Below are 16,652 nucleotides of genomic sequence, written 5' to 3' on the forward strand. Positions count from 1 at the left end.
AATACACCTCACATTAATACAACAAAATACTGATATACCCAATATACCTATCCCTGGAAAGTAATACTTGAAATCAGGACCCATGCTGCTCAGTAATCAGTGGGAGAATTTTTGTACTCATTTCAGAATTTGCAACTCAATTGAACCACAATTTCTGAATAAAATTCCCCCAAAACAATTACATTGTAAATCTATTTCCTGCTGAAATGATGAAGAGAATTTACTATCTTTATTAAAGATCAACAAAACAGATAAATTCCACCTTTCATCTACAAATGTATATTAATAAATGGAAAGCAACAATATATTTAATTCATGCATGAGTTTGCTCACACGAATAGATCCATACATGTCAAACATATAACTATTTCATAATATTTCAGATGAGTCTTAGTGTTTTAATATCATTGCTCTTATAGAACAGTGTAGTAAAGATTGTTAAAGTAAATACAATATATATTAATGCGACAAAGGTTGAGAAGCAAAGCATGACAGGAGTTAAGTCAAAAACAATGCTGACTGAAGAATGTGCTGAACCATAATTATGGTTAATAATTTACAGACGATGAAGGTCAGGATATGAATTTATATTGTGATGTTACGTTGCAAGCAGACAGCTGACTTGGCACGAAACCAAGAAGTCGCTAACAAAGTATGCCACTTGAAACATTAGTTAGGGGGCGATTTAAAAATATAAAGAACAGAGGGGGTTGAAACATTCAAAGATCCATGCCACTGAAGTATATGACATTTGTGATAGAACTCTGAACAATAAGTATGAGGGTCCCATCCCAATCTGCAAGAAAGCAAACAAGGAGGATAAACGGAGTTTAATCTGCTTAAAAAGAATCAGAGTACATGATGAATGAAACCAAGTGTATTTCTCAAGGGTGAGGAGTAAGATAGCACAGGAAATTTGTGGATAGCATGCAAGGTCAAAAGAAAAAAATGTATAAAAGGGAGAGAAATCATGACCAGAAGAAAAAGAACCTGAACTTAACAGTGCACAGCAGGGCCCAGTGTTCAGTACTGCTTCTCTCTACTAGACTCAACTAGTTAACAAATCTGTTGTACTTATAAGCCAATACACCTATACCCATAGTATTTTTGAAAAACAAGACTCTTCAGTTAGTTTAAATGAAATCTTGAAAGCAAAACAAAAGTTAATATTGACAAATTTTATATCAGATTGAATTTTTGACTAATTATTGGTTAATAAAAAGCTATCAGGAAAGTTTAATGACTCAAAACACGTACCTGTTCCCAAAGGCATTTTAACAGACTTTGTCTCTATGGTTCACAAACCTTCATGGGTTCCTTTCAAGAAAATTAATGACATGGGAAGAGGCTGCTTATTCACCTTCTTAATTTTTAATCATTGAAGTATTATAAAATTCTGGGGACCTGAAACCTCGAAAGGAACCCGGGTCACTCTATATTTGCCGAGAACTGGAAGAATCTTTAAAAGGCTTTAAAAGTTACTGTTCAAAATGATCAAACATTGCATTGCATTGTAAATTCTTTAGTTTGAAGGAATTCAGTCACCAATTTTGATATTTAATTTTATTTGTTTTCAAAAGCCAAATCTGACATTTATAAACTGTGCGTATTATGTCAGTGCTCAGAATGAGGAATTGTAACCAATGAGCCCTTACAGATATCTTGATCACAGCTATGACCCAATGGGGACTTTGGTAAAAGGCCAGCATTGCCCTGTTGACGATGTGGAAAAATTTCAGATGTCTAATCATCAAAGTGCTCTTGTTTCATAGGAGCATTTATGGAAATGTGAAAAGAGATCATCAGTGTTTGCAGCAATGAATAAAACTCAGACAGCAAATTAGAAGTACTGCACAACATATTTTTATCAAATAGAGATAATGCATATATATTGTATAACATTTCAGAAGAAACAAGAAAACACCACAAATCCTTTTAACCGTATTAGGATAAATTTAATGCATTATACATGCAAGGTTTATTGCATTGTTTCTTTTAGAATGTAAATTGTGATGGTGCAATCTATCACAATCTTTAGTCCAGTGAGTTTTATCGATGAGCTGCTCTAGCTTCATAATTCAACATTACTTTTCTTCTTCATTCTTTCCATGGCATAAAGGAGGAAAACCACCCAGAAACAATAACCTTTCAAGGAATTTGCACCTTGAGTATATAACTACTAGGATCTTTGCCTACAGAAGGAATTACAAGGACCCTACTTAACAGCAAGAATTGGTGAAATAAACTTTAAAAACTTTATCTATACAGAACAGTAACAGGTCCTTTGGCCCAACGAGCCCCCGCCACCCAATTACACCCATGTTAACCTACTAACCCGTACATCTGTGGAATGTGGGAGGAAACTGGAGCACCCGGAGGAAACCGGAGCACCTGGAGGAAACCTACACAGTCACGGGGAGAACGCACGAACTTCTTATAGATGGCGGTGGGAATTGAACCCTGATCACTAGCGCTGTAATAGTGTTATGCTAATCGCTACACTACCATACCACCCCAATAATAATAAAGTAGCATAACTCCAAGCTGCATCAAGTCAAGAAGATTAAAAATATGGTAAATGAGAATGCAGCTTTGCATAGAATAGGAAAGATCCTGGCTAAGGAAGGTTCTGTACATCACAATATTGTTCAATATCTATATTAAACGTGCATTCCAAAGTAATCTCAACAGCTTCTGTGGAAACCCAAGGATTGCTTTTCCTGTTAACTTGCAGTGAGAAACTTGACTTCCTAAACTGTTAAGTTCACAATTAATGACTAATAAAATTATGTACAAGTTCTCTGGCATGTCTTGCAGCAACATTGTACAAATACCTTAATATAACTTCAAAACTAGCTCATTATTCAAGAAAGTAAACAGGCAGGATGGTTATTAAAAATGGTTATTTGGTTTATATTACAATTATCTATGTACAAACCTACTTCTGAAGTATGAAATGCAATGTCAGAGATAAAATTTAATTAGTGATACAGTTTTTAATGAAAGAAAAATCCTTACAGGAACGCATAGATTCATCAAATAACACTGAACAGATCTTAGTTTGTATATGTGAGAAAATACTGTGAACCTAAATGATGTCCTTATCACTGGCTTTTTTTGTCTTCAGAAGCACTCCCTGCTTGACCTCAATTCACTGATCTAGGATCTAGGGCAACTTTGTTTCATCTGCTGAACCATGCTATGCTGCTTGTGACGAAAGTCAAGCCACAACATTCTTATATCTAGAATCTCCCTCCAGTAACTTCATCTGTTGTGTCAAATCCTTGCTCATGGTTTGTAAATGGCATCACACCTCAGTGTTGTGAACACAAAGAGCTAGTCAACAGGAAAGATTTGTTGAAAGCAAGAATTTTAAATTCAGAAATTGGCTGACGTGGATTTAAGCGGAAGCAGTACCCCTCTAGCAATTATCCTTAGCTGGTTTACAACAAAAAGAAATTCCAGTCTAAATATGGAAAGAGAGTAAAGACAGACCAAAAGAATTAATTAGATAGCATACTACCCTTCACTTTCTGCGTTAATTTTATGTAGAGATTCTGGATATTCATTCACAAACAACGTTAAATCCACTAAATTCAATTGTATTTTTGATTGGTGCTTTCAGACTATTTATTCCAAGCATAAGTGCTCACCCCATAAGTACTCTTCCCCCAAAAGTTACACTATAAACAGAAAAACATCATGACTTGTTAACGTGACTCTTACCTTAACTGCTACATTAAGTTTGGCTGTTTTTTTAGATGGTCCTGAGGCTTCATAAGTTTTGCCATCAACATCCACAGACATAGTGAAGACAGGTGCATGCACTGGACCAGACTGTGAAAGAAGTTTGTACTGCAGGCCAGGTTTAATCTGATTCAGTCTCATCAGAGCATTCATAGGCTGGTTAACATCTATTGCTTTGCTTTCCATTACTAGAAGAATCAGTATAAAAATAAAAATTCAAAACTCTCTCAGAAAAAAAGTTTAACTCAGAAAGAATTACATTTTTTACACATACATTTAATAAGAGTTTAATTTAAAATATACAGAACAGTTAAGATTTAACCATTTTGTTCTGTGTAGAACTTACATCTTCAGGAACCTGGCTGATCTTTGCTGCACATCCACTTAATATTTTCTTAGTGAAACACTTAACTGGGAAATTTCACAACCGGAATACAGTCTTTTCCCACAGCACACTCCAGACATAAAAATCAATTGCAAAGTGGTCTCTATATAGCGAAATTCTCACCAATGTCATTTGCCATACACAGTCCTTTACAAGGTCAAATATATCTACCTTTCATTGAAATGATCTCACTGAAGCATTCAAATTCATTCCTAAATTTGATAAACTTGCTCTAGCAATACACCATCTGCTGTATCCTTCACTGTTCACATTGGGAAACTCATTACACACTGCTCCATTTGTTCCACTATTAGTGCCATACTTCATGGGTGATTTTCCCTAGATCCCTGTAATGTCATCTCAAAATTACTCTTCCATCAAGTTATTGCCACTGCCCAAAAATTATTTTATATTTACATCTTGGTTAATAACCATCTTTTTTCCTGTATCTTTAGATCCTGCCAATTGTCACCTTTCTACCTGACCAACACTTGGTATCCGACTTCAAATCATGGATCAACGTAAACGCTGTCCAATTCAAGATCAGCATAATAGAAACCTCCTATTCACACCACAAACTCTACACCTAGCTTCTGACTTTGCCAGACTCTGATTGCTCATTCCGAGGAAACTGTACCGTGTGCAATCAGAAGCTGAACTTCAAACTACACACCAAATAACAGCAACCTTACTTCTATGTGTCTGCACCTCACCCAGTAATTCCCCACCCATTCCCAAATACTCGTGTGTCAGATTCAAAGATGGTCTTCCAAGCTCCAGCACTCCATCCCATTCTCCTTCTATCTTTATCTTCATCATTTCCTATTAATTCTACACCTACAAAATCTTGCTCAATCTCATCCTTTGTCAACTCAATAATCCTTGTGTAATGATCAATACTGTCTGAGCCAATTCTGGACTCCAACTATCTTCCCTCTTCTCTCTCTCTCTCTGATTTTGTTCCACACTTGAACCTTCTTGTATCATATTAAAAGGATGAAAGTTTTGCAATGTAATTATTGTCTCACTGTAAATGGGATGCAAAATAAAAAAAAAATGTGAAGTACTGACATGAGGAAAGTCTCATGATGAAAAACACACGATTGTGTAAATATGCTTAAGGACTCACCGCAAACAGTCTCTGTTACTCCAGCTAGTGACAAATCTACAACAGCCAGTATTTCACAATGACTCAAAAATAAAATTCATAATGTTTTCTATGCAAATTTATTAACAGAAATAAAAACAGAGGGAGGCCACATTCCTTACGTTTTTGATGGTGTCTACTCAATGCCAGAGCCATTTATAATCTCACCTGTCATTTTCCCTTATATGCCTTTAATACCTTTTCTTTATGATTACTTAATTTCAATTTTTTTTCTAGATGTTTTGATGTTTCCCAGATTCTTATAGCAATAATTTAAAAAAAAAACACGATTCATGGTTCCTCGCTGCTGATTCACTAACTAGTGGAAATAATCTCTTAATACATTTACACTTCCAATGTTCCCAATAGAGCCGATCTTGATTGTTCTATTCTACAGAATAGAGCTAAGAAGGCTTATGAAGTGTACTGGTGAGACCACACCTGGATATCGTGCATAATACTGGTTTCCTTATTTAAGGAAGGAGATTAATACATTCGAATGCATTAGAAGTTTTCTTCTATTATCATTATAATGAATCTATGCTTCATCTTTTCTGTGGATCTAATATCCTGCAAATTATTTCCTTCACTTTTTTTTTGCAATCAATACCTGTGTGTATAAAAATGCATTCCTTTTGTGTTTTTGTCATTTCCACCTGCAATTTTGCTTTTAATAATCTGTAGATCTGTAAAGTTAGAAATTCTCTGCCTGTACTTAAATAGAGAATTTTAGCAATTGCCTTATTTTCCCATAAGCTATATAAACTATACTACACTGGCCACTGGTGAACAGTTCCCAACGTTCTCTTCACCCTCTACATCCACAGATATTATTATAAACATACAAAATTAACAATGGGAGGATGCCACCCCCCCACCTTGTTAAATGCTCTATAATGTTATATTTAATATTTAGAATGGCAGCATCTGAGGTTTTACACTCTGATCTAATTACTTAAAGAATGGTACTTTAATGAAATCCATTTCTAAACAATGTCCATATATGAAAATACTTTTTAAGCACCTTCAAGCATGTCAACATTGTTTAGCAACTGGTATAAGGTGCTGATTGACTATTACTGAGAACAGTAAATTGAACACTTAATACTCATGGAATTTAATGACCTTCAGAGCATTCAGGGGAAGATAACAAAGATAATACCATTTCAGGAATCTGTTATGAAGAATGTTGAAAAAAAAATTTGGGTTGATTATTTGGCCAAAAAATAAATTTAGAAAGAAAGCCAATAATAACCTTCAAAATCCTGAAAATGATTGAAATTAGATATATTAGTAATGCTTAAAGGATTCAAATGAAACCAATTAATTTTAAAAATGAGTTGGAAATAAGATCGATTCAGGCACAATCATTTCACATGCATGTGCATTGAGGACAATAAATGATATGTTTTAAAAATTGGATGTGTTAGCGCATTGAAGAATGTGATAAGAAAGCAGAACATTGATATTGATAAATAAAACCAATTTGTTTGGCCTAATGTTTTTTGTAATGGCCCTAAAATATGTCTGAACCTGCCTAGAGTAGAATAGCCCAAAACCAAGTTAGGAAAATAATCACACAGTAATTCCCTTCACTCACGGCGTTAGACACACTAGTGCAGGTTGGAAAAGGTAACTCTTATGTTCAGAGCTCCTTTATCAATGGAAGCACCAATAAACAATAATAAGAATTCAGCATGCTAAGAAAGCACCCTGAAACTCAGAATTAAAACAAAGTTGGTCAAGATAGATTTTCAACATGAGAATTCATACAACAAGGATCTCACATCACTTGCAGATAACTTGAAAGTACATGGGATAAAGGAAACTGTGAATTGGATGTTCAATAATCTAGGTTGTAAACAAAAAACTGAAATTTTCAGAAACCGAGCATTGTACACTAATTAATCAATTGGGCGCTTTGGACATTAGCTTACTTTTTCGCAGGTTCCTTTTCATCTTTTTGTTTGGATCTTTATCATCTCCCATACTATCTTCATATGGTCTTTTCAAAGGTGCCGAGAGAGGTCCTGAAAAATATCCCAGAGCATTTTTATTCAACAGACATTTTTAAATGAAAGATTTATATCAACAAAACTGTTTATGATTTATGATATACTGCTGAGCTCAGATACGAATCTTGCTGGTTACTTACATAAATATTACTTGTAAATAAAATGTTAATATTCAGAAGCAGATATTTAAAAATATTTAAGGATTATTTTTGCGAAAGCTGATTTGATTTCAAATAATGTTGCATCTTTTCAAATTGGCAGTTTCATCAATATTCCAGGTTTAAGTAAACCACTGGAGTCAACCTATTATTGATACTTGCTGATTTTTGATCAAATACACTGGCAAGTTGCTTAGCACTCGGGATACATTCCCAGCAATGAGTGTCCTAATGGAATCAGTGCTAAAAGGAGTCATTATTGTATTAAATAAAGAGAGAGGCATTACTGATGGCATTGCTGTGCCTGGAGCCTGGGCTACACCTCTGCCCTTTGTTATTTTCCACTGCTACGCTAGCAACCTGGGTGCCAGGATCTGATGTGAACCCTTGCTCAATGCCAGTTCTCCTGCAGCAATAACTCACCCACATCTTGGTGCAGAGAGGCTGCCTGTGAGGGTTGGCGTTGGGCAAGCTGGGGCAAGAGGTACAGCTGCGGATACTGAGGTGAGGGGTTCATGGCAGCACCTTGGCTGGGAGAGTGAGTGTGGGCTATTACTGGGGACTGGCAGCAGTTGCCCCATGCCTTGACAGACTGCCCAGATCCTTCTGGCTATCTTACCACTTCTTGTTGGATGCAATAAAGGCTGCTGTCTCCTCCTCTTATTCCTTGGCTACACATATCTCCCCAGCTGGAAGGTTGAGAGTATCTAGGAGTGAACATCACCAATAGCTTGCCCTGGTCCAACCACATAGACGCCACGGCCAAGAAAGCTCACCAGCGCCTCTACTTCCTCAGGAGGCTAAAGACATTTGGCATGTCGCCGTCGACCCTCACCAATTTTTATTGATGCACCATGGCTTGATATGGCAACTGCTCTGCCTGAAACTGCAGAGAGTTGTGGACACAGCTCAGCACATCACGGACACCAGCCTCCACTCCGTGGACTCTGTCTACACTTCTTGCTGCCTCGGTAAAACTGCCAGCACAATTAAAGACTCCACCCACTCCGGACATTCTCTCTTCTCCCCTCCCCCATCAGTCAGAAGATACAAAAGCCTGAAAGCATGTACCACCAGGCTCAAGGACAGCTTCTATCCTGCTGTTATAAAACTATTGAACGGTTCCCCAGTACAATATAATGGACTCTTGACCTCACAATCTACCTCACTATGACCTTGCACCTTATTGTCTACCTGCATTACACTTTCTCTGTTACACTTTATTTTGCACTGTTATTGTTTTACCTTGTACTACCTCAATGCACTGTGTAAAGAATTGATCTGTATGAATGGTATGCAAGACAAGTTTTTCACTTTACCTTGGTACAAGTGACAATAATAAACCAATTCCAATTCTCTATGGTAACATGCTCAAAGGTGGTTGCCCTATTTCCATTTTTTTAAATATATGAGTACCTCTTGGATATAAAATTATATCTGAACAATCCTGAGAAAATAAATACAAAATAAATACAGCTTAATTTGGCATCCTGGTTGGCACAGACATAACGGGACAAAGGGCCTGTTCCCCTGCTGTACCGTTCTATGTTCTAAAATGAGAAAAAAAATCTAATCCTTGCAACTGCTTTTAAGGTAACCTGAGGGACATTAACAGGTAACACAGTTCTCAATTTGAAGAAATTACATCACTAATTAGCCCTTAATTGGCTCTGGATTATTACCGAATGAAAGTGACAGGTATCAGCTAACATAAAGCTCCAAAGAATGAATTTTACTCAGTACTGTGTACAACACATTGAGCAAATATCAGATTACCCCTTTTCTAAAGGTAGACTATATTTGTTTTCACGAATTTTGGTTGACTGGATACTGGAATTCCCGTCAGCCTTATGTTTTCTATCTCTATACCCAAATGCCGAGAAAATGAGTTGGAAGCTTGGCTTCCCAGAGCCATAACTAAAGCTTTAAGCATTCAGCAATGTTTGGAATTTCGCAATCTGCTCAATATTCTTCATGGTCTTTGGTTCCAGTCAATATCTTCTGAAACTGGGATATTCATCAAAAGCATACCAGTTTCACAAACCTGTGGATTGAAGCTGAGAATGAAATACTTAATGTTCAGCTGTTATTTAGTATTTCATTTGAGAACCTGCATTCAACAGATACTCCAACAGCATGGAAATGACTACAATGAATTACTGACGTATGGCTACATCTGTAGTTCTACTTGTATCTAGTACTTCATGCTGACATTTTAAATGGATTGCAGATGTAATAACAGTATGGCCAGGCAGAAGAGATGATTGGGTAAGTTTTTTTGTCAATGAAGCCTGGGACCACACTATTTTGTAAGTGACTGAGAATGATTTTGTGCACACAATTTATCTGCAACTATCCTCCACTCTGAATTTTTCTGGAGAAATTACCCTTCTCTATTGGGAGATGCTGCTGTGGTTTCTGCTTCCTCTTCTTAACAAACATTGTCTAATTTAAAGAGCAAATAGATTTTGCTGTATTGCTGCAGAGAGTCATAAAAACTATACAACTCACTGGCTGACAGTCTTGCCAATAAAAACACAATTTTAAATAATTACTTGCTTCCATTTTCACTTTTCAAAACACAACTTGGAATTGGCAGCAGGTTTGTTGGCAACGATTCCATGAACATGTGCAAACACAGAAACAAAGGTTTACAAAGACTCAAGTGGTACCTACATTATTCAGACTTAAATACACATTACTCAATGGATTTTTCTACATTGGACAAAATCAGCAACTCCAGCACAAGTTTTGTAAACTATTTCTTGTTTCTTACAATGCTGAGCTTCCATTCCTTCTTTTGTGTATTACTGAACATAAAACTTATCATAAACCAATGCTTTTTTCTAAATTACCTTTAAAAGTAAAATTCCTTGACATATTTAAGTATTAATGATGCACTTAATTAACACAACTGAAAATGGATTTATCACAAAAAAATTAAATCACAGTATCAATCTATCAGTTGTAGGTTACCAGTTTTTTGCAAATTTATTTTCTAATTAGATTAGCATTCAGTACTAACTTCTTTTGTAAATGTGTGGAAAAAAATATTCCTCAAATTCTTGCAAATGCATTTATTCCTTGCACATAAATCCCTAGTTAAGTTCCTTGTTAAATTTTCATTGCACTCTTGTAAGGCCTGCAAATGAGTTTTGTTAACAGTACTTCCCTGAAGTGATTAATTCACCAAGGGTTATAAAGTTTTTGTGGGACTTGAGTATAAAAGATCATGGGACCTTGACTTGCACTGACTGTAATGTGCATTCCAAAACTTCTGTGCAATTACGTTAATATCACAGGAATTACAGCAAAAAAAACTAGCACAAACAAGCTGAATTTAAGAACAATACGTTTATTTGATCCTATGAAATCTACCCACCATCTCGCTCACTTAATGATCGGGACCATTTCTGAAGTGAGGATCTCGTTGATGGAAGAGGGTCCATCTCCAGTACTTTGTAGATCTGACCGAAAGCCATAAGTCTAAGTGCATGCTATAAGCACAAGATATGCAGATAAAGATATTACAATTTCATTTTTTTTTACATTATTTAAGATTTGACTTTATGATAGTGTTAATTAATATGGAATATTAATTAATTAATATGTTCAAGGATAATTCAACAAGTTTATTCAGGAAGCCATAGAATTTCTGCTGCTGTCTGACATTCAAATACTCCCATTGTACATGTACATCTCTGAATAGGCAAGCAAAGTAGTGCTGCCCATTGTTTTGCTTCAGTTTTTTTAAATGAGCTCTTATGGGTCTGCTCTCCTTGAAACACAAGAACCTCAACAAAATGACAGACAAGACTATTCCTTACAATTAATAAAAATCAACTCATTCTCTAATGACAAATTATCCCATTATAATTTCTTACAGAAACCAATAGTTTAAGTATTGTTATTTTCAGAAAGAAGCCATTCTTCCAAAATGAAAGGAAAGTTTGTTGATGTTCCCACGGGACTTTTTTTTAAAGCATAGTGTAACTTTTCATTGGTAATGATAATTACCTGAAGAACAGTCATACCTGGGCACTATGAGTAATATTATCCATTTCCTGTGAAGTCATCGAGATCAATACATCGGTTAAATCTTTTTCACAAGGGTCATGCAATCCTGGACCACCTGGACAGTAAATAAATAATTTGCATTGCAAGCAGTAGATTACTAAGAAAATACACTCACGATCAAGTTATTCTATGTAGTAAATGTGACAAATAACCATTTAGCTAGTCCAAAAGAGTGGAGAAATTATTTGTAGTTTTTTTCCAAGATAAAAGATATTACGCATCTTACCTGACTTTTGATCAAATTCTGAACACGTGTTTCACAAGAAGTATTAATTTGAAAACTAAAAATATACTTTACCATATTTACTATATAAAACAATCTTCAATTTTGAGCATGGAATGACCATTGTTAAGCTATTAAATACTACGCTGGCAAATGATTTATTTGCTAATTGTTATTTGAGACTCTTACCAGGTAGAAGAATCCCCGATGCCAAGCACTCCATTACACGTCTCAAGGCTTCACCAGCCCCTAATGGTCTATTACTAGTACCTATGGCTTTTTCACAAATAAGCTCTAGAGGCTAAATGTAATAGGAACAATAAATCAGTAATATCCAACAAATGGAAAGGTGAAGCTTATTTTGTCAAACAAAGTTAAATCTTTAGATTGCATGAAACATGTTCAAACTTATTTTAACATCAATGTCATCTCAAATTCTCTTCAAATTAGTTTAGTTCATGCATACCTTGTTAGCACTAGGAGATAAACTTCCATGGGAAAAAAAAGCTTTACTTAACATGTAAAATGACTAGAATTAATCCAGATTCTGATTAAAGAGATTTGCTTTCACTTTGCAGAAAGTCATAAGTTTACATCGCATTTCTTGTATTTTTCAAGTCGTCTTCATTTGAAATAATAGAGACATGAAGCAATTAAAATTCAGTAGTTTGTATATACCTGGACCATTAGGTTTGACAAGATAACAGTCTATATTTAAACTTACCCATCCTTTCAATGGTCCCCATGTGGGTACTCTGTTGCATAAATCACGCAGAATACGAATCACAATTACACATGACTTTAATCCATTTGCCCTTGCCTAAAACATACAGAATTGTTGTGATATGTCATCTGCTTAGTACAGCTGCAAGTTACATAGCACCTTGGCATTTCTCAGTAACTTAAATTAAATTAAATGATCATGCAAACAAAACAGAATATTTACAGAGAACAAATCCTCTAGAACGGCAGTTTTCAAGTACAAGCAAGAAGCATAAATGTTTAACAATTGCTTTTGTAGCCTCATGATAACTAGTAAAAGGAAACTATCTACCTATTATAGTAAACCGACTGAGCTTAAACTGCGCAAAGTACCAAAGCTACGAGCAAATGAATAACATTAAATGTTTTATTATAACAAATGGTTTTAACGTTAAAACCTCATAAGGCTACAATAACAATAAGGTAAGAACAAGTAGCCAACCTGAAACCATTTGGCATGTCGCAGAGACGCCAAGGCGTTTAGGCATTTCTGCCTGTCCAATAAGTCCGCTGGATCTTTCATCGCAAAATTTTCTACTGGTGAATGGAATAAGAAGACAGATACAGTTTGACCAAGGGGTTTCTGTCATTCAGTACTAGGGAGTGGCAGCATCCTAGGCAAACAAGGCTCCCAGAAATTTTAATGGTTTAATAGTGCATTGTGGTTACTACAACAGCCATTTACAGTAACGTGAACATGTGAGACAGAAGCAAAAAGCATTCATTCGGGATACGAATCAATGGCATATCAACTGCAGAGTATATGATTCTGAGACTTATTTAAAATGCAGAACACAACAAATTATACCACACAGCAGATACTTTTGTTGACTGTTAGCCAGGCCTCTTTAATTTCTGGTTTTCTGGGTAATTCTAAAAGTAAATTAGTGAATTGTAATGAAAAGTAAACTGTACCTACTTCCAAACATTTAAGTCTCAGCTTGTACTCCAGTTCTCACTGATCTCAGCTTTTGCAGACCAGAATTGTAAGAGCTCATGTTATTAAACATAGAAGTTCTACTTCAATTTCATATTCCAATTGCCACAACATGATGCTGATATCGAGGACCCAGGAAACCAGAAATTAACCATGTATGGCCCTATCATTTTAACTCCTTGTGCAAGTGCCATTTATGCAACAACTCGTTCTCTGAAAAAATTTCCTCCAAAACTTTTAGCAGACTAAGCAAAAAGAAAGCTTATGATCATACAAATAAATGTGGCACCTACAACAGAGGTATTAAAATGTAACAGAAACTTATTATGGCAGTTAACCCCTAATGAAATTTGCATAATACTATAATAATTTCAAGTATTTTCAACAACTGGAGTTTCTGCCTTGTAAAGCATCAAAAACATCTGCCATAAAGTACAATATTTCTTACACAAGGGATACAAAGATAAACTGCTGTAGATGGGTGGTTAATAGTCTAAAACATCAGATTAGACAGCATAAAGGATGACTGTCTGCAGGGACAATATTTTCATGTATGTAATTCTGTCATAATGAACCTAGTTACAAAGTCTCACCTCAACATAACCAAGATATTTCATAATTTTAAATGATTGTGTTTGAAAACTATGAATATAGTTTTATGTAATTCTGATACTCACAGGGTATTAACATCGCTTCTACCAGAAAATTTCAATTTGTTTCAACAATTTTTGAAATGCTTTTGATTACATTAAAGTGCATGTCTGCACGAACATAACAAGATTTTTTTTTTGCAGTCAGTCATCTTTTACATGCAAGTTCTACGGAAAAAAAGATAAGGATAGGGGACAAAGAGCAGGCAGTGAATGGGGTAGACTTGCACCAAAGTCCCTTTTAAAAACACTCATGTATTCACTTCATGCCCTGTACAATTTTGAGTTTGAAATGAACGTAGGCTTCTAATATACAGAAACTGTATTAATTTAAATGAGCACATTGTTCCAAGGCTCGTGGTGACAGCAAATCAAATACACTACATATGGAACCAATTTTGGCAGAGCAGAAAGCTGCTAGTCTCACTTCAGTAAGAGAAAGTGATGCATACAGCCACTGCAAAGTTTATTGACACCGAATCCAAACTTCAAGCAGACTGAATCCAATCACCATCAATTAGACTCAATACTGGGATATTAGAAGATCTATAAACTTTATATTTCAAAGGATGAAAGAACCTTCTTAAGTCCTGGTCAAGAAAACAAAAAATTGTTATGTAACTAACTGACAAAATTTAACTAAAGTTCTGTTTGTGGTCAATACATTTATTTCAAACCCTATCATTGTAAGACACATGGTGGGTGTCAACCTGCTCATCTCCATTTTTTAAAATATGCAATAGCACAAGCAACATCAAGATTTATCACCAAACCACAGCATCCCCCACCCCCTCCCTTACCACCCACCCCTCTCCCCTCAACCAAACACGAGATTGTAGAGAGCAGGGCATGAATGCACATGAATCATTCAAGTAAGACAAAATGTACACAGCTGAGTAAGTCCCCTTCAGCTAACATTGCTTTGGGTGCTGATTAGTGACTATATAGCATACTGTGAGGCAGGAAATTCCAGATGGTATTAACTCTGGCAAACTGTAAGTTGCCAATTAATATATATTTAAATCAGCTGGCTGTTACCAATGGAGCTTATTTCAAAATACCGTTACATAACCGTTTCTGTATGTAACCAAACATCACTTCATACCACAATTTCTTGCTGAACAGTATTAAATTACTGAAGGGACTTGTAGCAAGTCTAGAAATAGGGAGAACAGCAACAGGGAGTCCCCTCCTGCCCAGGTGGGCACAGCTGCCTCCATTCCCATGACAGAGAGCGGCCAGTTGGTCAAAGGTCTGACATTGTCCAGTAAGGCTCAACAAACTATCATTGACACGCTTTGCAGACTAACCAAAAAGAAAGCCTATAAGTAAACAATAAAAACAAATTAACACTATTTTATTCTGACCAGCCATTTTTCTTTTCCAATCTCAGTGCTGTTAAGAGATTCGGTGCATCTTAAATAAATGGACATTGAATACTGGATACCCCTTGAGGCTCAAATCCTTGTTTTTTCAAGTCAAACTTACAATAAACGACAGTGTAATTTGCAATCTCACACACATTTACAATGCAGAACGAGGTCACTTGGCCCAAGAAGTCCATGCCAATCTCAGAAGTGCAATTCCCAATTACAATTTATTTTTCAAAAGGTAGAATGATGCTGATGGTATTTAAATTAAACTGCTGTTTTAAGACCGCATTGTAATAAGTATTTCTATCTACTGGCATTTTACAAAATTTTACTGAGTAGTTAGGACTAAAATAACTGCAATGGGGTGTGATGCTCAAATCATGAATTACTTGTGATGGTCTGACAGAAGAATTTGTTAAAAATTGCTGCTTCCTCACATATACAAAGAAAAATTTAACCACTCTAAGCTTGGGTGCCGTATTTTCAATAAGATTATAATTTGAAACATTTTGCATTTGGACCTAGATGTATTGTTTATATCTTTTTTGTAGCACTGAGATGGGGCAATAATGACACCATATACACTTATTATAAATGCAACAAGTCTTATGATATTTATGTGGTCAGAACATGTTCTGTGAGTATGCAGTAGTCAGGTACTTAACTATAAAGCTATAAATTCCAGAAAAGTTTGCAAATACAAAATTTCCATTTCCACTTTGATTTGAAATTACCTTTGAAACTCTGGATAAAGAACCTTCTGCTTTTCATTTTTTAAAAAGTAAAAGATTTTCTCCAGCTAAACCCTGAAACTGCAAAATTTATTTTCAATTTGTGTTCACACCTGCTCTGCAAGACCACAGAAGTCTTACAGCAAGCAACGTATAAAACAGTAACATATATGAAAACGCCGATCAATATACCTCCATCTTGCTTCTTTTCCATTTCATCTCTGACTACTGGTGAACTGAGAACGATTTTCAGTGTCAACTTGGGTTCTTTTGTATTTTGGACAATGATGGCTGCCTCTTCTGTGCATTTTTCAACTTCATATTTTTCTTCTGAAAGTTTCTGAAGGTATCAAAAATACAAAACAGACAGTCTGAAATCTAATAGGTCTACCCCACATCTACATACTTCAATATAAAGCTCTCATTCATCAGTGCTTAGTGAGTGAA

General features: G+C 35.6%; 1 protein-coding gene across 8 annotated transcripts in view; it reads right to left on the reverse strand.

The window, feature by feature from the left end:
* strbp (spermatid perinuclear RNA binding protein) overlaps positions 1–16,652 on the reverse strand; it is a 137,266-nt gene that overhangs the window by 19,479 nt on the left and 101,135 nt on the right. For 6 of the 8 annotated variants that reach the window (XM_052037342.1, XM_052037336.1, XM_052037337.1 and 3 more), the window contains 8 exons: positions 16,398–16,545; positions 12,957–13,051; positions 12,477–12,572; positions 11,942–12,053; positions 11,487–11,584; positions 10,835–10,949; positions 7,217–7,309; positions 3,727–3,935 (listed from right to left, as the gene is read on the reverse strand). In XM_052037342.1, the coding sequence (XP_051893302.1) occupies positions 3,727–3,935; positions 7,217–7,309; positions 10,835–10,949; positions 11,487–11,584; positions 11,942–12,053; positions 12,477–12,572; positions 12,957–13,051; positions 16,398–16,545 (966 nt within the window). The remainder of the gene's footprint in view (positions 1–3,726; positions 3,936–7,216; positions 7,310–10,834; positions 10,950–11,486; positions 11,585–11,941; positions 12,054–12,476; positions 12,573–12,956; positions 13,052–16,397; positions 16,546–16,652) is intronic. The other 2 variants (XM_052037343.1, XM_052037340.1) reach the window with 1 other exon arrangement.

This window comes from Pristis pectinata, chromosome 23 (assembly GCF_009764475.1).
Source record: "Pristis pectinata isolate sPriPec2 chromosome 23, sPriPec2.1.pri, whole genome shotgun sequence".
In the NCBI taxonomy this organism is placed as follows: Eukaryota; Metazoa; Chordata; class Chondrichthyes; order Rhinopristiformes; family Pristidae; genus Pristis; species Pristis pectinata.